The sequence below is a fragment of the Camelus ferus genome, chromosome 18 (genome assembly GCF_009834535.1).
Source record: "Camelus ferus isolate YT-003-E chromosome 18, BCGSAC_Cfer_1.0, whole genome shotgun sequence".
In the NCBI taxonomy this organism is placed as follows: domain Eukaryota; kingdom Metazoa; phylum Chordata; class Mammalia; order Artiodactyla; family Camelidae; genus Camelus; species Camelus ferus.
The window spans coordinates 18,077,013-18,097,451 of record NC_045713.1 but is presented as its reverse complement, the minus strand read 5'-3'; the positions used below and the strand labels follow the sequence as shown (position 1 = coordinate 18,097,451).

The window sequence follows — 20,439 nt, the reverse complement described above, 5'->3', positions numbered from 1 at the left end:
CTTTTGTCACCTCCCACTCTCTGGTTTCTATCACTGATTTCTTCAGAGTCCTTCCTATCTCATGCCTCTTCCGTGTTTAGCTACCCCTTATGACATATGCACCTCTCTAGTCAGTTGCCTTCAAGACTCAGATCAAGGGCCATCTCCTCCAGGAAGCCTTCCTGGAAATCTACACCCTTCCAACATAGGTGAGGTATCCTATGACCAATGGGCTTCTCTTCTCATAGAACTGCCTTGCTGTTAACATAATTTCCTTCTCTCTTGACCCCAGAGCTGGTGCCTTGTGGTTTGTGTTTTCTCCCTCTGCTAACAGAGGGCTTGCAAAATCTGCCTCTAATTAGGCTTGTTGAATAAATGATGAACAAACGAGCAAATACCCACTCTGAACCCCTCCTAGGGCCCAGAGCCTTGACTCCTGGGCCCAGAGGTTTCCAAGTCCACAGTGGAGGGTTCCCACCAGGCTCTCTGTTAGGGCCCAGACTCCACCCTGGCATCTGGTTAACTGAAGTTTCAAGGTCAAAGGAGACTTCTGCCAGTACAATGAGGGAACCTGGGAGAGGTGGGACAGCACAGGGGATTTGCATCCACCCAAGTTTAGGTTGGTGAGACAAGAGAAGCAAGCCATGTCATCTCTGGTTAGAATGGCTCCTGGACACAGAGTGCGTGGGTTGCCTGCCCCCTTTCTCTGCTTATTTTAGTTGTATTCTCCACCCTCTACCTCTGAGTCATGCTGACAACTTCACTCCCTGCCTCTGCTCCTGACCCCCTCTCTGTTCATTTGCTCCCTTGGCACCTTGGTCCAGCGGCTCCCCCATTGGCTTGGGTGCTCCGAAGCCTATGTCTGACACTCCAGTCATGCCCAAGACCGGGATCTTCCTCCTCCTGCTGATGGGTGAGCCGAGGGCCCCCATGCAGGGGATGAGGGGCTGAGGTCCAGGGAGGGAGGGAGCTGGAATGCATGTTTTGGACTCACACATTAGGGCAGGGATCTACAGTTAAACAGGTTTGGGGTCTGGATGTATAGGTTTGGGATCTGGAGTTTGTGGAGGGAGAGGATATGGAGGAACTAATTTTGGGGGCATTCAAGAGTTGCTGGAGGAGAGGCCAGTTGCCTGGACAATCCAGAGGTTCCTCAGGTAGGCAGAACAAGTTGATCTTGTACACTGTCCACAGCATCCTTTTGGCCCCAGTTTTCTGGGTTCTCCCTCACAGGAGCCCAGGGGTAGGGCTGGGGAAGGAGCATCTTTAAAGCCGGGGCATTGCTCTGTGGAAATGGAGAACTGAAATGTGCCAGCAGGCCAGAGGGGAGAAGACCCATCTCTGGCCCATGTGAAGGAGAGAAAAGCAGGGCCAAGAGGCCTGAGCCTGGGGGTCCAGAAGACCAGGAGATGCTGGGGCCTTGCGCCTGGAAAAGACAGCTGGGAGCTGGGGGCCTGAGAGGTGGAGCAGGAGGAAGACCCTTCTACAAGTCTTGTCTTCTCACCCTCCTCCGAGGCTTGTCTTCTCACTCTCCTCCCTAGCCTTGCCTTCCTCTCTCTGCTTCAACTTGGAAATGGACAAGCCGACCACCTTCAGCATGGACAGTGCTGGGTTTGGACACAGCGTGGTCCAGTACGCCAACTGGTGAGGACAATGTGGGGTCTGCTTTTTGCTCTCAACACCTCTCCTGTACGGGGTCTGTCCATGCCATGGCCATCCCTGCAATGTCCTGAAGAGCTGGACTGAAAGAAGGGCCATCTTGCCATCTTGATAACTGCTTTATTTATTTCTTGAGCACTTAGTAAGTGCCAGGCATCCTTTCTGTAGGCACTGATTTCGTCCCCGTAACAACCTCAGGATGGAGGAATCCTCCATTCAGCAAATGTTCATTGAACATCTATTACTATATGTCTCAGGAGCTGGGCGTGCACCAGAGAATAAAACAGACAAAAATCTCTCCCGGGAGCAACTTAAATGGTTGTTAACTTCCATCTTACAGATGAGGAAACTGAAGCTCTGAGAGGAGAGCAAACTTGTCGGGTGGCAGCCCAGCTCCAGCGTCCACACTCTTAGCTGCTGTGTTCTTTGTCTTTTCCCCCAGGGTGGTGGTTGGGGCCCCCCAGGAGATAAAGGCTGCCAACCAAACAGGTGGCATCTACCAATGTGACTACAGCACAGGGATGTGTAAGGCCATCCACCTGCAGGGTGAGTCTCTGCCCCTTGAGGGGACCCGGGTCCAGGCTCCCAGGCTCTGGGGACCTTCAAGGAGCACAGGAGACCCACCTCCCAACTTTAGCTCTATCTGCAGACCCTGACCTTCAGACAGGCTTCCGCACTCCCTCAAAGTCCCCTCGCCCACTGCGCCCTCTCACTCCACAGCTCCATCAAGACCTGAAAGCCACTGCCACCTGTCAGACCTCCCTATTTATTTCCCAGAGTTGCCGTGACCCCTGCCCAGATCTTACACAGCCTCCTCTGGCCTGAGGGTGACCATGCACATATCTGCCCCTCAGTGCCCCCAGAGGCTGTGAACATGTCCCTGGGCTTGTCCATGGCGGCCACCACCAACCCCACTCAGCTGCTGGTGAGTCACCCTGGGTCACAGGGGCATCCTAAGGGAAGGAGGGGGGACCTGGGGCTGCTGGTGCTGGAGGTCTTATGGCGGGTGGAGGTGCTGGGATGGGAGGGTGGGACAGAACCCCTCCTACTTGTCCGCTCTGTCCCCAGGCCTGTGGCCCCACCATGCACCGTGCATGCAGGGAGAACATGCACCTGACGGGGTTCTGCTTCTTGCTGGTCTCCCCATCCTGGCATGCCCAGAGGATCCCCACTGCCCTGCAGGGTGAGTGTTTGGGGCCGCTTTGTCCTTTGAGGAACCTACACACTTCTGATGGGGCTGCAGTGGGGCAGAGACACTCTTACCAAAGTGGATAAAAAAGAGGGATCCAGAAAAAAAAATCTACTGGGTGGTGTAGTGATTCCAAACACGGGCTGGGAGTGGGTCTCTGCCTGCCTTGACACCTGCCCTATCACTTTCCCACGGCAGGACCTTTCCTGTGACCTTTTCCTCTCTGAGCCTCGGCTTCTTTGTCTGTCAGCTGCGGGTAGTAACGCACCCAGTGCTGAGAGCGACATGCGATGATCCACGGTCAGGGGTTAGCACAGGACCTGGTACTACGTGGTGAGGGCTCAGTTTTTCAGTTGAGCCAGCTGCTCTAGCTAGCTGCTCTAATTTTTAGAGAGAAGGGCAGGCACCCTGGGGTATAACCAGTTGGCTTGTGCAGCAGGCTGGGAAGGGGGAATGAGATGCAGATGGTCTGAGCAGTGTGCACGTGTGTGTGTGTGTATGAGTGTGTGATGTATGTATGTGTGTGTCTTGTATGTATGAATGTGTGTGTGTATATGTGTGTTGTATGTATGAGTGTATGCATGCATGTGTGTATGTAGGAGTATGCATGTTTGTGTGTATAAGTGTGGTATGAGTGTGTGATGCATATATGTGTGTATATATGTGTATGTGTGTTGTAGGTATGAGTGTGTACGTGTCTGGTGTATGTGTGTATGAGTATGTGATGTGTGTATATGAGTATATGCGTATGTGTGTATATGTGTCTGTGCGTGTGTGTTGTGTGTGTGTGTTGTACGTGTGTGTGTTGTGCGTGTACACGTGCGTACATATGCGTGCTGTGTGCGCAGGTGCAGGTCGAAGCGCAGGGCCCGGCTTCCTTGGTGCTGACGGGGATGGGGCATGAGGAGGTGGAACACTGAGCTTTTCAGACCCGGCTCAGGGCAGACCGAGACCCCTCCCTGGTTTCACATTCACATTCAGGCCCCTGGGGATACTGCTGTCCAGGGCCCTGAATGGGGTGCCCCCTCGTGCTGGAGCAGCACCCCCTAGGCTTTAGATTCACCCACCGGCCTCTGGGCTCCCATCCGAACAGCCAGGACACCTCTCTCTGTGGTGAGAAGTCTGTGGCAGGAAGGGGAAGCTGGGAGTTAGACAGGAATCTGTGAGCCGGGAGGGCTTCCTCTTCTGAGGACAGATTCTGCCCCTACCCAGGAGGAGAGTGGGGCCCGACTGAAGCCGAGAACTGAATAGGACCAGTGTGTGGGTGTTGCCAGGCATGACATTAAAAATATTTAACAAAAGTACAATTTGGTGTTGACAAATGAGGACAGACCCTGGCCAGGGGCTGGAAGAGAGTCCTTTTATTGCTGGATGGTGGGGATGTCGAGGGAGAAGGTGGGGTGGGGTCGGGGGAGAGGCACAGACAGCCGAGGTGGAAGGACCAGGCGCAGCTTCTCACTGTCTGCATGGGAGGAGTTTTCACTTTTTTACCAACTGGGTGTGAGCAGCTGAATCACAGATGTGGTCTCTTGAGACTTAAGAAGTCCGAAGGGCCCTGTTCTAGGAAGCCCCTGGGAGGGTGAGTTCTCATGGGCAGGAGGCTGAGGGCTGGGCTTTGGGGGTGTCCCGCAGAGGACTGGTGCCACCTCCTTCCCTAGAGTGCCCAAAGCAGGAGCAGGACATCGCCTTCCTGATTGACGGCTCAGGCAGCATCTCCTTCAGAGATTTTGCCAAAATGCTGAACTTCGTGAGGGCTGTGATGAGCCACTTCCAGAGACCGAGCTCCCAGGTGTGCCCTCGGGGTAGGGAAAGCAAGTGTGCAGGCACCCCCGCCCCAGCCCCCAGGGAGGCTTGTGGGAGGGGCCCCGGGGTTGGAGCACCCTGGCCTGGCCCCCAGCCCCGCGTGGCTCTCCCAGTTCTCCCTGATGCAGTTCTCCAACAAGTTTGTGGTGCACTTCACTTTCAAAGACTTTGCAATCAGCTCAGACCCACTAAGCCTGCTGAATTCTGTAACGCAGCTGCGAGGGTACACTCACACGGCCACAGCCATCGGAATGGTCACGTGAGTCCTGACTCCTCCCAGGTGCTCCCCCCAGACATCTGGGTCCTCCTTTTGGCCCCAACTGTCTCCATGACAAAGGGAGAGGTGAGCACTGGAATTCAGCCTGTGGTCTCCTCACCAAGCCAGGAGCCTCTGGGCAGGATGGGAGCACCCCAGAGGAAGGGGCATCTCCTGGTTCTCACAAAGGGGTCAAGAGCATCTCTGTTCACCGGCCGCTGAACCCTCATCTCCCCTGACAGAGACCAATTGTTTAGCGCCTCAAAAGGGTCCCGAAAAGATGCCTCCAAGATCCTGATCGTCATCACCGATGGGTACAAAACAGGGGACTACCAGGATTACAAGGATGTCATTCCCAGGGCTGAGGCCGCTGGCATCATCCGCTATGCAATTGGGGTAGGATGTGGGATTGCCCTCCCACTGCTTCCTCTCCTCACTTCCTCTTAAGGCAACTTCCCTCTTGAGGACAGAAATCCCAGCTCTCTCAGCTTCTACTACCTTCAGGATGAAAACTCTGTTCCAGCCTGGGGGACCCTAATCCTTTTCCCTAAACTGCTTGATGCTGTCTGAGCCCTGTTTTTCTTGCCTGGACACCGGGTGTAATAGCATTAAACTTGGAGGGTTATTGGAGGCTCCCAGCATCCAGCACGTGGCAGGCATGTTGTAGTTATGGTTATTCCACTGAGCTGGTCTTTGTTGGGGACAGGTGGGATCGGCTTTTCAAACTGCACGTTCCTTGCAAGAATTACAGGACATTGCATCAAAGCCGTCCAGTGAACATATATTTAAAGTAGAGAATTTTGATGCTTTGAGAGACATTCAAAACCAACTGAAAGAGAAGATCTTTGCCATCGAGGGTAAGTCAGAGATGGAACTACTCCAGAAATCCTCACCCATAAATGCTTTTCTTTCTAGAACCTGGACCCCCACATCATGGGCACCAACCCCTCCCTTCGGGTGTTAGTTTCCAACATTAGCTCCTCTTAAAGCTGTGATCCTTCTTGAACCTGGCAAAACTTGTCTTTCCTCATGGAACCTGGGTGTCATGCCTTTCCCCAGGTACACAGACCACAAGCAGTAGCTCCTTCGAATTGGAGATGGCCCAGGAGGGCTTCAGTGCTGTGTTCACGCCTGTGAGTGAGGCCCCTTTTAGGTCACTGATGTAGGATGAGGAAGAGAAGGGAGAAGGGAAGGCAAGAGTGGATGTCAGATGAGTGGGTGGAGCCAGTGGCAGGCGGTGCTTTGGAAGAGGCTGTCTTCTCCTTCCTACCTGCTCAGCCCTGGAATCTCTCCTCCCAGGATGGACCAGTTCTGGGGGCTGTGGGGAGCTTCAGCTGGTCTGGAGGGGCCTTCCTGTACCCCCCCAAAATGAGCCCCACCTTCATCAACATGTCCCAGGAGAACGGGGACATGAGGGACTCTTACCTGGGTGAGACGGGGCTGCGGCTGGAGGGTCAGGCAGGGCTGCCGGGGAGGGCGGGCCCTGGGAGCGGGAGGGGAAGCCTTTGTGCTGAGGCCTGGCCCCCTCAGGTTACTCCACTGAGCTGGCCCTTTGGAAGGGGGTACAGAACCTGGTCCTGGGGGCCCCCCGCCATCAGCACACCGGGAAGGTTGTCCTCTTCACCCAGGTGTCCAGGCAGTGGAGGCCGAAGGCTGAAGTCACAGGGACCCAGGTTGGGCGTGGAGGAGGGTCTCCAGGGGCAGAGAGGAGGGAGATGAAGTGGGTGTGGGGCGGGGAGGGAGGTGCTGGTGGCTGGGGAGAGCGGGACCTGGCCCAGAAGGGGTCCTCTGGCAAGGGCAGGCAGGATGACTCCGGGCTCTGCCCTGCAGATCGGCTCCTACTTTGGGGCCTCCCTCTGCTCCGTGGACGTGGACAGAGATGGCAGCTCCGACCTGGTCCTCATCGGGGCCCCGCATTACTATGAGCAGACCCGGGGGGGCCGGGTGTCCGTGTGCCCCTTGCCCAAGGGGGTGAGTGGCTGACGGGACCTGGGTTGGGTGAAGTCAGGGTGTGGGTGGAGGGCTTGCCCGGGTTGGTACCTGACACTGGTTTTCTTCTGCAGTGGGCTAAGTGGCAGTGTGGGGTCATTCTCCATGGGGAGCAAGGCCACCCCTGGAGCCGCTTTGGGGCAGCCCTGACAGTGATGGGGGATGTGAATGGGGACAAGCTGATGGACGTGGCCATCGGGGCCCCAGGAGAGCAGGAGAACCATGGTGCCATCTACCTGTTTCATGGAACCTCAGGACTGAGTATCAACCCCTCATACAGCCAGGTGAGGCCAGATCACAGATCCTGTTGCTACAAGAACCTCCCCCTGGTTTCTCCTTGTCTCCTATACTGCTGCCTGGAAAATTCTCCTTTCTCTCATATTACCTTTTTTGTACAACACTGGGCATCTTGTTGGCAGCAAGGAAAATCTGTGGAATTTGACAAATAGAAACATTGATTGGTATGTTCTCTGCTTTGTCTGGGGACTTGATGCTTGAATGGTTTCTCCATCCCAGCCATTTAATCCCCAGCAACTTTACAGGGTACACAGGCCAGGCATTAGCAAACCCATTTTAGAGATGAAATCTGGGCCATGGAGAAGATAAGTGACTTGACTAGTCTCAGGTTTATAGTGAATCAAGAATGGTGATGGGGGGGGGTTCCAATTTCCAGACTCTAACCCGATGTTCCATCTCTTAAAGACTCCCTGTTTTCAGTCGGTTAGGTCTGGTGGCCCAGTCTGCCTGTCCATTCACCCCTTCCCTCCCTGCAATGTGCGATGCGATGACTTTTTTCCCTCCTGCCATCAGTCATCCTGCCAGATGCCTATAGGCAGGAGCCCTTCACTCAGTGGAACAGGGTTCCCTGAAAATGAAGGGCTTCATCCCTGGCAAAAGTTAAGGAAGCCCCACTTAAAAAAAGAAGCAAAGGCTCTAAGTAGACTTTTCTTCAAAGATGATATACAAAGGACCAAAATGCACATGCAAAGATGCTCAACGTCAGTAATCATCAGTTATTAGCAAATCAAAACCACAATGAGATGCCACCTCACACCCCCTAGGATGGCTGGAATCAGAGAGGCAGGTAATAACAATTGCTGATGAGGATGTGGAGAATCCCTCAACCACTGCTGGTGGGAATGTAAAATGGTGCAGCTATATTGGAAAACAATTTGGCAGTTCTTCAAAAGTTAAACTTACTGTATGACTCAGCAGTTTCACCCAAGAGAATTGAAAACATGTCTATACAAAAAATTATACTTGAATGTTCATAGTCCCATTATTCATAATAACCAAAAGGTAGAAACAACTCAAATGCCCATCAGTTGATGAGCAGATAAATAAAATGTGGTCTATCCATACAATGGAATATTATTCTGCCATGAAAAGAATGAAAAGCTGACATATGCTTCAATGTGAATAAACCTTGAAAACATTATGTTAAAGACAGAAAGAATATTAGTGGTTGTTGGGTTGGTGGTAGAGCAAAATGAAGGACATGGAGGTGACTGCAGAGGGGTCTGGAATTTCTTTTTGAGGTGATGAAAATATTCTAAAATTGATTTGGTGATGGTTGCACAACCTTGTGAATGTCCTAGAAACAGATAAGGGGTAAATTGTGCAGCCTGTGAATTATATCTCAAAAAGTTGTTAGGAAAAAGGTCAAAGAAGATTCCTATGGTTCTGTCACTTCCCAACTTTGTGATCTTGGTCATGACTCACCTCTCTGAAAAATGGTGGCAGTAATGGAATCAATCTCACTGAGCGGCTGCCGTGAAGATTAAATGAATTAGCACATATAGAGGACCTACAGGGCACCTGTATACACCTGTGCCTGGCACATAATAGGTGTTATATTTTTATAATCAATTATTGTTAATGCAGTTTATCAACTGAAGAGGTTCTAAAGAACTTAGAACTTTAATAAGAGGGTGGAAGACTTTGTTCGGAACGACAAGAGCTTTCCATTGTCATAAAACTGCATTCCGTCCACACCAACTTCTTAATATCCTCGTGCTGCAGCAGCTTAGAGCCTTATCTATGTAGCCATTCAATTGCAAATATCATTTGGGTTACACCTGCAAGGCCTGACCCCAAGAAGGGGGTCTCTCCAGATTCATTGGCCCACTATGACTTTGTTTCCTGCCCAACATAGCCCACCACCTACTTAGCTGTGAAGGGCTTGTCTTGTCCCCTTCCGGCCCACACACCCCTGAGGATGTGGTGGTGAGATCAGTTCTCCTGCGCACAAGGCTGCTGACTGCGTACTGTCTCTACAGGCTCTTCCTTGCTAGATTCCCTTGGTAACTGGTAAATTTCTCTTTCATTGTATTATTACTACTCTGAATGTCTGCCAGTCCCAGTGGTGCCCAGAGATTTAAAGGGCATGTTCTTCAAGGGACTGGTCATTTCAGGAGTCCTGGAAATAAAAGGGAAGGGACCCATAGGGGAGATGAGGTCCAGGGGTGTAGAAACTGTGTATGGAGTGCAGTCACTCCCCACCCCGACTTGGTCTCTCCTTGGCTTCTGAAGAGACAGGGTAGCTACAGGAAGCAAAGAGGGGCCTTGGGCATGGGGTCAGAGGATCTGATTGCAGGGTCTGAAGTCAGCCTCTTAAAGGCCGTGTGGCTTTGGCACCGCCTGCGATGTGGGAGGTGGGGGTCTGAGGTCCCCTCCATCCCTGATGCTCATCAGAGTGAGTAATTGACCAGTGACCTGGGCCAGGTGCCGTTCTAAGAACTCCATGCATTCATTCACTTAATGCTCTGAGGTGTTATTAACCCAGGTGAGGGACGAGGACACTGAAGCACAGAAAGACTGACTCCTGGCCTAGGGTCTCGTGGCTCAGTGAAGGAGCCAGAATCAGAACCTGAGACTAACCAGCTGAGTGAGTGAATGAAACTCAGGTCACCGGGCCAATCTTTCAATCTCCACTTCTTCATTTATGTCCTAGAAATCTTTCCTCGTCTCTTGTCACCGTTTCCCCACCCTCTTTCAGGAGCTTCTTGGAGACAGCATTTTACTTCTCACCCCTGCGTTCTGTCTCCCACATCCCAACCTCCCTGTTCCTCTTGCTTCGTCCAACTTGTTTCCCTCATGTACTCACCTGACTTGCTTCTCCCTCTCTGGCCAGAGGATTGCAGGTACCCAGCTCTCTCCCAGGCTTCAGTATTTTGGGCAGTCACTGAGCGGGGGTCAGGACCTCACCCAGGATGGACTGGTGGACTTGGCTGTGGGGGCCCGGGGACATGCGCTACTGCTCAGGTGAGAACAGCCTTCCTCAGAAACTGCCCAGGTAGTCCTAGCTCTGCCCAGGACACCTGCCTCCCTGCCCCTCATCCCAGGTTGTCCTCTGGGTACCAAGAGCCCGTCCTCAGCTCAGTGTTCTGCCCACAGGACCAGACCTGTGCTCAGGGTGCAGGCAACCATTCGCATCTTTCCGGCAGAGATCGCCAGGTCTGTGTTTGAGTGCCAGCAGCACGTGGCCTCTGTCCAGGCTCTGGGTAGTGCCACTGTCTGCCTTCATATTCACGGAAGTCCCAAGAACAGGCTGGGTGAGTCCTTTCCCCTCCAACCGAGGATATCCTGATGGGGCGTCCCCTAGCCCAGGATTCCTGTCTCCTGCCTGGCCTCTTGCCCACCTAGGGAGTTCTTCACTCAGCCTTTCCCATCCCTTGCTTACCCCTACAGGTGACCTCAAAAGCTCTGTGACCTTTGACCTTACCCTCGATCCTGGCCGCCTGAGCCCTCGTGCCATTTTCGAGGAGACAAATACCTGGAATATGACTCGTGTTCGAGTCCTGGGGCTGACAGAGCACTGCGAGGCTGTGAGGCTGCTCCTTCCGGTGAGGGGGCCTTGGAGTCCTGGGGATGAAGGCGATTCTGGGGCTGGCAGCGGGCTGGGCTGGGCAGAGGGGAACAGGTGTGTTCTGGTCCTCGCTGTGGCTCAGCCCTAGCAAGGCAGGTGATGTGCAAGAGATGCTTAATACATGTTAGAGGAGTAAGTGAGTGGATGGATGGATGAGGTTGGCTGCAACTGCCAGAGGCAGCAGGGCTGGATTTCAGGAAAAAGAGCTTAGCTGCTTCAGTGGGCTGGAGTCCTTTTATCCAGCTACTCCTCTAAGACAGGCCCTGTCCAATGTGCCAGGAGCCAGCCGTGGACAAAACAATTATGCCCAGAAAGCTCTGGAGGAAGACGAAAAGCGATCAATGTCTTAGATAATAGATGTTGGTAGTGATGAGAGCTATGAAGGGAGATAAATCCAGGGAGAGAACAGAGAGGGTGTCAGGGGCCTCCGGGAGCAGGTGAAGTTTGAGAAGACCCTGAGTAGAGTGAGTGAGACTGTAGAGGGGCTGGGGGAAGAGAGCTGAAGATGAAGGAAGACCACGGCAGAGGTTGCTTGTGCAGAATCATAGCAATGAGCATTTATCGGGGGCAGGTAGTTACCACTGTTACCCCGTTTTATGGATGAGGAGACGGGGCACAGCTAGTGGCTGTGAGGCTGCATTTCTTAGCCACCTGCTCTCCCTAACGTCCGTACCCAGGCTTGTGTGGAAGACTCAGTGACCCCCATCATCTTGCGTCTCAACTTCTCCCTGGTGGGCAAGCACGTCTCTTCCTTTGGAAACCTCCAGCCCGTGCTGGCTGTGGATGCCCAGAGATACTTCACGGCTTCTGTGAGTCCTGGTGTTGGGCTCTTCCAGAGAGAATAGAAGGCGTGTGGGCTCCAGGTCTTGGGGGAAACCCTGCTTTGCCTTCCCTCTCAGCTCCCCTTCGAGAAGAACTGTGGTGCCAATCACGTCTGCGAGGATGACCTCAGCATTTCCTTTGGGGTCTCGGGGTGAGCGTCCACCCCCTCAGACCTGTCCTGGTCCCCAAGCCCCTCTCCTGGAACTTGGAACTCCTGCCCCTGGCTCTCCCCAACATCTCTACCCAGTGCTCAGGACCCAGACCTTTGTCCCCATCTCTCCCCCACTCCCCCACTCTATTTTTCACCCCCATATACCATTTCTAGCCTTAGTCACAGAGTCATCTCCCCCCCTCTACCCCAATGCCTAGCTTGAAGACGCTGGTGGTGGGGAGTAACCTGGAGCTGAACTTGGAAGTGACAGTGCGGAATGATGGCGAGGACTCCTATGGAACCAGAGTCACCTTCTTCTACCCGCCAGGGCTGTCTTACCGACGTGTAGCAGTGGGCCAGGTATTGTCCCCTCTGGGGAGAGACGAGGCTGATGACTGGGAACCAGAAGAGACTCTCGTGCTGGGCTCAAAACATGGGCAGGGGCTGTCATTGCTTAGAAGCCTCTTGTAAACCAAGAGGGCTGGGCTGGTTGCAGTTGGATGAATGTGACTGTGTTGGCTGGGGCTTGCCTTGGCTCATTCTATGTTCAACTCTGGGCATTGCATTTGAAGGATATTGACTGTCAGGATGGGTTCCCAGGAGGCCACTAATGTGAAGAGAACGGGGACCCTTGCTTTACACTTCTTTATATTTCACATCATACCAATATTTCTCTTTTTAAAGGAAAATATATCTCAGCCTTCAGATGTTGACAACACTGTTCTGTAGAGGAAGGAGTTGATTTACTTGGTTACTCTAGATAAGGGCTTGGCAAACTGTTTCTATAAAGGGCTGGATAGTAAGTATTTCACCTTTTCAGGCCATACAGTTCATCATATCTACTCAACTCTGCAAAAGCAGCCATTGACAATATGTATATGAATAAGCATGGCTGTGTTCCAATAAAATTTTATTTATAGAAATTGGTGCTGGGCCATCAAACGGCCATCCCTGTTCCAGAAGACAGAACTAGGATCACAGGGAGTAAAAGAGAAGCAGATTTTTAACTAAAATTTTATGAAAAATGTTAAACATTTACAAAAGAAGAGACTAGTTCAACAAACTTACCCCTAAATTATCACCCAGATTCAACAATGATCAGAATTTTGCCACATTTATTTCATCTGTTTCCACCCAACCTCCACCACATTTGCTCAAGTATTTTAAAACACATCCCAGACGTTAGGTTATCACACACCTTTCTAATTCACTGTTCTGGACAGTGGGGCCATCTTACGTGACCCAGTGACATTATCACATCCAGTGCATTGAATGACTCCTTTATATTCAGACCATTACCAGATTTCCTTAATTTTTTCAAAAGATGTCTTTTTTATTTGGTTTATTTGAACCAGCATCTAAACTAGGTCCACACATTATGTTTGGATGCTCTCCCATGTCTCTCTTAAGCTAGTGTTCCCAATGGGAGCGTATTTTGATCAATGCATGAAGAAGGACACCAGGAATGGCAAACTCCAGCTGTGCGAGGGGTGAGCACCCTGTCACTGGAAGTACTTCTAAATGTGTCAACCTGATGCCGTGTGTGGACTTTTGTTGGCTATTTTTAAAAATGAACTTTACGTAACATTTTTGGAGACAATCTCGGAACACTGAACATGACTTGGATATTAACAGATCTTAATGAGTTATTGAAAGTTTTGTTGGCTATGCTTTGTTGAGTCTTGTGCTTATGATTAAAAATACCCTTATCTGTTAGTGGTATACACTGAAGTCTTTCGGGGTGAAGGTATGCAACGTACGGCATGTGCTTTAAATTATTAAGGAAAAAAATGGAGAACAGCTGAATAAAACAAGAGTAGAAAAAATGGTAATATAATCTGAGTGATGGATACACTACACTACTAAATTAGTCTCTCTACTTTTGAATATATTTGAAATTTTCATAATGCAAACCTTTTTGAAAGAACAATAATAAATAAAAAATGGAGAAATGCTAATACATCTGCTATTTCTACATTAGGAGGAAGTTTGACCAGATACTGTCTAAGGATTTTTTAAAAACATAACCTTAAGAGTTTCCAGGAAACCATCACTACTTTATGGAGTCTCTTTGGAACACTAATAAATGCTCGCCTGCATTTATATTTATTTTTTCATCTGTACGTCCCTAGAACCAGCTGCAGTCACGTGCCCTGCGCCTGACCTGTGACAGCGCCCCTGCCAGGAGTCAGGACACCATCAGCACCCGCTGTAGCATCACCCACCTCATCTTCCGTGAGGGCGCCGAGGTCAGCTTTGCTTCTGCACACCCCTAACTCCCCTGCACTCACCCTGTCCCACTCCCCAGTGACCTCCCCCCTGTTCCTACCTCTTCCTCAGATCACCTTCATGGCCACCTTTGATGTCTCCCCCACGGCCGTGCTGGGAGACCGGCTGCTTCTGACCGCCAATGTGAGCAGGTGAGCTGGACCAGGCCTAGGGCATCACCCCGTCCCACCCAGCCTCCTCCCCTGGGGCACTTGCCAACTGGGAGCCTCCTCTTTTTCCAGTGAGAATAACACTCCCAGGACAAGCAAGACCACCTTCCAGCTGGAGATCCCGGTCAAGTACGCTGTCTACACCGTGATCAGCAGGTGCCACACCAAGACCTCAAAAGGGTCCTCCCCTGTCACTCTGAAGGGCCCGGGCAATCCTTCGTCTCTGCAGCAGCTGGCCACCTGCCATATTTAAGTTTCACCGCCACCTTTTCAATTGGGCGATGCTAGCAGCACTCACTGATCCATCCAGTGTTTATAGTGGGCTATTGATGGTAACAAGAATTGTCACATTGTCCCCATTACATCCTACATTTCATAGAGGATCATAGAGGCTACAGTTCTCAGAAACCTTTCTTAAAAGCCTCACGATCGTCCAGGATTCCCTAGACGTATGAGACGTGTCCCTGTCTTCAAGGTTCTTACAGCCTCACTGGGGAGCAAGGTTACCCTGACCACAGGCAGAATCTCATCAAGGGCCTCCCTGTGGTTCTGAACCCTGAGGTTGAGTGAGTTTCCAAGGTGGGGTGGGCGCTAGGGCCTGCTGTCAGGGGAGACCTCCGCTAAACACTGAGGGCTCCGTGACGTTGGAGTGTAGACCTTGGGCAGGACAATTGCTTGTTGCAAGGAACAGATTCTCACCCTGCAGGGCTTTCAGAACCACCCCTCCTCCTTGTCCCAGTCTCCATGGGAAGGATGGAGGAAACGACCTGCTTGTGGCAGAGGCTGGGAATCAGGGAAAAGCTGGATGGAAGAAAAGGCCTTAAAATGCTGTCCTGGGAGGGGTAGACCGGCTGTTTGACACTAAGGAGTCAAGTTAAGGGCTTGAGCAGATACCTTCCTTCAACAAATACCTCCCTAGCATCATATGTTCCAGCCACAGTGCTGTGGTTACTTTCTGTAAATTCATTTCACATTCAACAGAGACTTACTGCGCCCTCCCTATTATGTGCCATCAGCACCAGACGTAACCCCTGCCTTTGTGAGATCCGTGTACTTGCGATGTGAAACGGGCTCCAGTGGCTTGGCCTGGGAACCTTCCCTGCTAGATCTGCCCACACGCCTCTTTGGGTTTCCTCCTCCCGCCCAGAGTCTCCCGCCCTCATTCACACCCGCACGCGGGGGGCTCTCGGCAGCCCCGCAGGAGCAAGCTCGGAGCTCCCTTGCTCGGTTGCCTGAGGTTCTCACACTTGCTTGCAGGGGGCCCACAAGCACAACACGCCAAGTCTAGGTGTGCGTGGCCCAACAGCCTGGTTGTACTCTGCAGTTGTGAGTCTGTGGGTGGGGGCACTCGGGATTCCCCCCAGGACAAGGCCGGGATGTTTCGGGGGAGCCCCTCACAAAGGAGGGAGGAGACTTCAGAGTAGGAGTCGGGGTCTAGAATTTGGACGGTGCAGACACAGGACTGGTACCCAAGGAGTGGAGCGTGGAGGGGCGGAAGTGAGAGCAGCCAAGGGGTGAGGGGCCAGGCTGGCCGCGGGGCCTCCAGATGGGCCTAGGCAGGCCTCAGGAGGTGCGGTTACACTGAGACCCAGAGAAGAGTCTGTGTTGGGCCCTCCCTCACCTCGTGGCCCCAAGCCCAGAGCAGCCAAGGAAACAAGGCCTGTGGGAGATGAGACGGGAATGGGTCCAGGAGACCTCTGTCCACAGCATCAGCCTGAGTCTCCCCAAACCTTTGCCGTGTCCCCGTGCCCATCCAGCTTCCTCCGTGGGCAGCCTCTGCCAGCACTTTGCGCCCAGCTGGAAGCCCAGCCCTGCTCCCTAAACCTCCCGTTACCCCACGTCAGCCACAGACCTCGTTCCAGAGCAGCCCAAGGGCCACTGACCCGTGTTCTGTCAAGCTCCCAGCCAGAGCCTCCTCAGGGGGCCCTAATGGAACCCCACATCCACCCATGCCCCTCCTCTCCCCAGCCATGAAGAGTCCACCAAGTACCTCAACTTCTCGGCCTCAGAGGAGAAGGACAGCCGTGGGGCCCAGCACAGATACCAGGCAAGTGAGGGCGACTGAGGAGCATGGGCTGGGGCGGGCGCCCAGGAGCCAGAGACACGGGACGGATGTGGGGTTTGGCGTGACCTTTGCCCTCACTGCCCGCCATGCAGGTGAACAACCTGGGACAGAGGGACCTGCCTGCCAGCATTGATTTCTCAGTGCCTGTGAAGCTGAACCGGGTGGCAGTGTGGAAGGATGTGGAGGTCTTCCACCCCCAGGTACTCAAGACCTGTGTGTGGGTCCTCTGCTGATGCCCTGCTGGGACTCCTTGTCCTTCATGAATCCCTGATGACCCTGTGAGATGCTTTCTGTCTGTGATTTTCCTAGAACCCGTTCATTCAGTGCTCTTCAGAGAGAATAGTGCACAGAGAGTCTGACTTCCTGACCCACTTTCAGAAGAATCCTGTGCTGGTGAGGAGGGTGTGCCCCACTGGAAGCCACACTTCAGAAGAATTTAATTCAGGAATCCATGTTACATCAGATTGATGTCTGCTGAACAGCCTGTCTGAGTTCAGATACCTCTGCTCCCCTCAGATCAGACAGTTGAATGCTGTGTTCTAACTTCAAACCCATCTTTCTCTAGTCTGATGCTACTTTGTGTCCCTAGGACTGCTCCATTGCTGACTGCCTGAGGTTCCGCTGTGACATCCCCTCCTTTGGTGTCCAGGAGGAACTTGACTTCATTTTGAAGGGCAACCTCAGCTTTGACTGGGTCAGCCAGGTGTGTAGTTCCAAGAGCAGAATCCCTTCCCCAGACTCAGGTGGGGCCTGAGGTGTCTGTGTCCACCTCAAGCCAGCGCATTTCTCTAACTCTGAGCCTTCCCCAGAGCTAGCTCCCATTTCTCTGCTTCTCTTTTGCAGACATTGCAGAAGAAGGTGGTAGTCGTGAGTGTGGCTGAAATCACATTTGACAGATCTGTGTATTCCCAGCTTCCAGGACAGGAGGCATTTTTGAGAGCCCAGGTAGTGACTGTGTGGTGGGCAGTGGCCAGGCTGGCAAGAGGGCTCCTGATGCTAAATCTGTGGTGCTTGGTGGGGGGTGGCTTGCAAGCCTAGACGGAGGAAGGATGGAGGTTCCTGGGTAGGACAGTTGTCCCTCAGCCTACGAGTGCTTCTGTATCTCATCCCTTGGAGCAGAGCCTGGTGAAGGAGGGGAGGGAGGTAAAGGTTGGGGACCCGAGAGGAGTCTGGAACAGCAAGAGGCATGATACTTTCTGATGAGGTCACCTCCACTCCAGACGGAGCTGGTGCTGGAGAAGTATGAGGTCCACAACCCTGGTCCCATTATTGTGGGCAGCACTGTGGGAGGACTGCTGCTGCTAGCTCTCATCACAGCCGTACTGTACAAGGTGAGTGTTTTTATCCCACTCCTGACACCACCAGTACTTGATCCTACTCTTCCTATAGTGTGAGAAGAGCTCACCATGGAATCAGGCACACATTCTTCCTAAGTCACTGCATTTTTTCCTTGACTATTGGCAAGTGCCTGGTCCATGCTGGGTCTTGGTTCTCATACTGAAAGTGGTTCTACTCAGCTCACAGAATTGTGGCAAAGCCTAAATGACACAATTTATATAAAGTTTCTAGTGCAGTGTTGGAACATAGGAGGGTTTCCAGAAATGGTGATTGCTCCCCTTCCCCATTGGCTCTTTTCCTCTCTTCCACTGGACTTCCTGGTTTTCTTCTACTTCCTCCCCAACAGGTTGGCTTCTTCAAACGTCAGTACAAGGAAATGATGGAGGAAGCAAATGGACAGACTGTCCCAGAAAACGGGACAGCAGACCCCCAAGCTGCCCAATAAGAAACTACCTTCTGTTCTTTGGATCTGCTCTTCCCTGAGAGGTTTCCTGGCCCTCTCACTCTCACCCAAGTTAATTCTGATGGGAAAGAAGCATTTCATGTGAGGGAGGCTGGGATCAGGTTGCTTTCGCTCCTTGGGAGGATGCAGTGTGTGTGCACAAACATCTTGCCTGGGAAGGGCCATTGGTCTTGTCAAGGCTCCAACTGGAAATCCCAGGACAAGATCCCTGCCATGCCCCTCTGAGGACTTGACTTGGAATTTCTACTTAGAAATACATGGATAATAGCCTCAAGCACCAGTCTCCCCTCTTCCAGTAGCCACCAGTGACCTTTCAAAAACACAGTGCTGAACAAGGCACTCATCCTCATCCATCTTCAGTGACTCCCCATTACTCGCAGTGTAACTTCTGAACTCTCCAGCTTGATGTTAGGAAGCCAGTTCCATTTCCAGAAGGCTGGCTTCAGAACACACAGTATGAGATGCTCTGTGCCTCTCTGTCATTCTCATTTCTAGTAAAATATTGCCAGTCAGTTCTTAGTTTTGTCTTGGAAATCTGAATTCATGTTTCACAAACTGAATTGGGAATGACATATCTGCACATTGTAACTTGTAAACTTGGCTTCTAGCATGGTTGGCATTGCTGGCTGGAAGGGAAGGATGGCGCCCCTCCAGGGGCAGGGGTTGTCCCATTGCCAGTTTGGCTCAACCAGCTCCAGGGTTTCTCAAAGATATAAAGAGGCTCGGGTCACTTTCAAATTTTGAGGCTTCAAATATAGCAAATGAAGAAATGCCAGAACATGATGATAATTCTGTATTTTAACCGTTTGCATTCATAAATTAACAATTGCAAACACAAAAATAGATGTGCCTTTATTGGTTATATGTCATAGATTTAAAATTAAGGCCTTTTATGGATATGAGTCCTAGAAAATGATGCCCATGGTGTCCCCTAATTATGGTGGACCCTAGCCAGCCCTGAGGCCTGGGGCCAGGACAAGACAGTTAAACAGAGTGGGGGTTATGAACAAGTTACCCCTTGTTGGGGGTAACCTGGCCTCTTAATCTGCTCACTCCATTCTCAGGTCTATCACTGGTAGAAAGTTGATGGAGATGTGGTTGTGGGGGACAGGGAGACAAGGCGAAGGGGTAGCCCTCAGTGGCTACTCTCCCAGCTGCAACAGTTCTTGGAGAAAACCAATACATAGATGTTTCTTACAGACCCTGGGATGTGCTGAAGGGGACATTGTTTACATATGGTTAGTGACTGGAGAGCACTTTGAAGTCCTCTATCCGGGACCTAATGCCCCCAGTAAGGTCGTCCTAATTATTATGCCACCCATCTCAGCATAAAGCTCATAATGGTGCCTGGTACTGAGCTGGGAGTCAACACATAGAAGGCCATTCCCTGCCCTGGAAAGATCCCACTGCTGCTGCCACCACCAAGGTGCTCAGGCCTTGGCGATGTTTTAGTGAAAAAACAGATGAAGGATGCAGTTGATCTTGTGATTTGCAGAGAAGCTAGAGAGTGTCCTTCCCCCTCCACTCAAAAATATTTCCCACATCCACCATAGGGTCCCAAACCTTTTTGGATTTGGAAGCTTTGGAATCTCCCGAAGGACCAATTATGATGAAATAGCCTTGAGCAGGGCTCCAGATTATACTCTATGAGAATCAGGCTTTTGAGTGCTATTTCTCAACATGTGTGCCACAAGCCATGGCAGTCTCCAGTGGTCTCTTAAGTGCTAAGTTTTAGAGGCAAAAAAACCCCTAGAAACAGTTTTAAACCCATACATCTCACACATTTGCACCCGGTGACCTTCCCAGCAGCCTGCTATATTCTTAATAATTGTGTTCCTAAAGCTCGTCCATGGACTCCGAGTCTTGTCTAACACGCAGATAACAGGTGCTATTTTCACATAGTTTTCCTTTGTGTGTTACTGCTTAATTTCAATGCATTTTCAGGGCTTCTATTGTGTTATACTATATCCCCAAGTCACAAAAATGGATTAATGGCTCAAAAATTATTCACTGAAGCCTAAAAGTTGTGATAAAGAATGAAAACATAATTGCTGTAATTTAGAATAGTGACATCAAAATCAGTATTGAGATTCCACTGCACATTACTATAGAATTTAGTGTATGAATGCTGGGATGGGTGATTGTGAGCCAAAAAATTTTAATGTATCTAGGAAATCTTACACCATTTGAAAATTGGATTTTATCAGGTCAGACATCTATTTGTTCCTAGGCTGTTGTCTATTATGAAACTGTCAAAACGTGCCACGAAACTATCAGATCATTATGCTTTGTTTGAAAATGATGCAAAAGCTTTGATAAAATCCAGGTTTCAGTGAGAGCCACTGGGTTCAAATATATGGTTTAGAAAATGGGAAACTGAGGGGTGGATGATCATGAAAAAGCACTTGTGGGGTCAGGA

General features: G+C 51.3%; 1 protein-coding gene across 2 annotated transcripts; it reads left to right on the top strand.

Annotated features, from left to right (window-relative positions):
* Positions 1-74: 74 nt before the first annotated feature.
* ITGAX (integrin subunit alpha X) lies at positions 75-19,921 on the top strand. Of its 2 annotated transcripts, XM_032460390.1 has the most exons (31): positions 75-188; positions 804-892; positions 1,521-1,623; positions 2,081-2,184; positions 2,493-2,563; positions 2,707-2,821; positions 4,486-4,616; positions 4,744-4,889; positions 5,129-5,282; positions 5,593-5,743; positions 5,946-6,019; positions 6,186-6,315; positions 6,417-6,559; positions 6,717-6,857; positions 6,950-7,159; positions 10,009-10,139; positions 10,272-10,429; positions 10,566-10,720; positions 11,421-11,552; positions 11,643-11,716; positions 11,935-12,076; positions 13,849-13,965; positions 14,057-14,136; positions 14,227-14,310; positions 16,123-16,201; positions 16,312-16,419; positions 16,529-16,612; positions 16,809-16,922; positions 17,063-17,164; positions 17,440-17,550; positions 17,904-19,921. In XM_032460390.1, the coding sequence occupies exons 1-31, from the start codon at positions 97-99 to the stop codon at positions 18,000-18,002; spliced, it is 3,624 nt and encodes a 1,207-aa protein (XP_032316281.1). In that variant the 5' UTR covers positions 75-96; the 3' UTR covers positions 18,003-19,921. The 2 variants fall into 2 exon arrangements, with proteins under 2 accessions (XP_032316281.1, XP_032316282.1); XM_032460391.1 differs by lacking the exon at positions 75-188 and having other exon boundaries at positions 841-892; positions 1,213-1,623; positions 17,904-18,158.
* Positions 19,922-20,439: the final 518 nt, after the last annotated feature.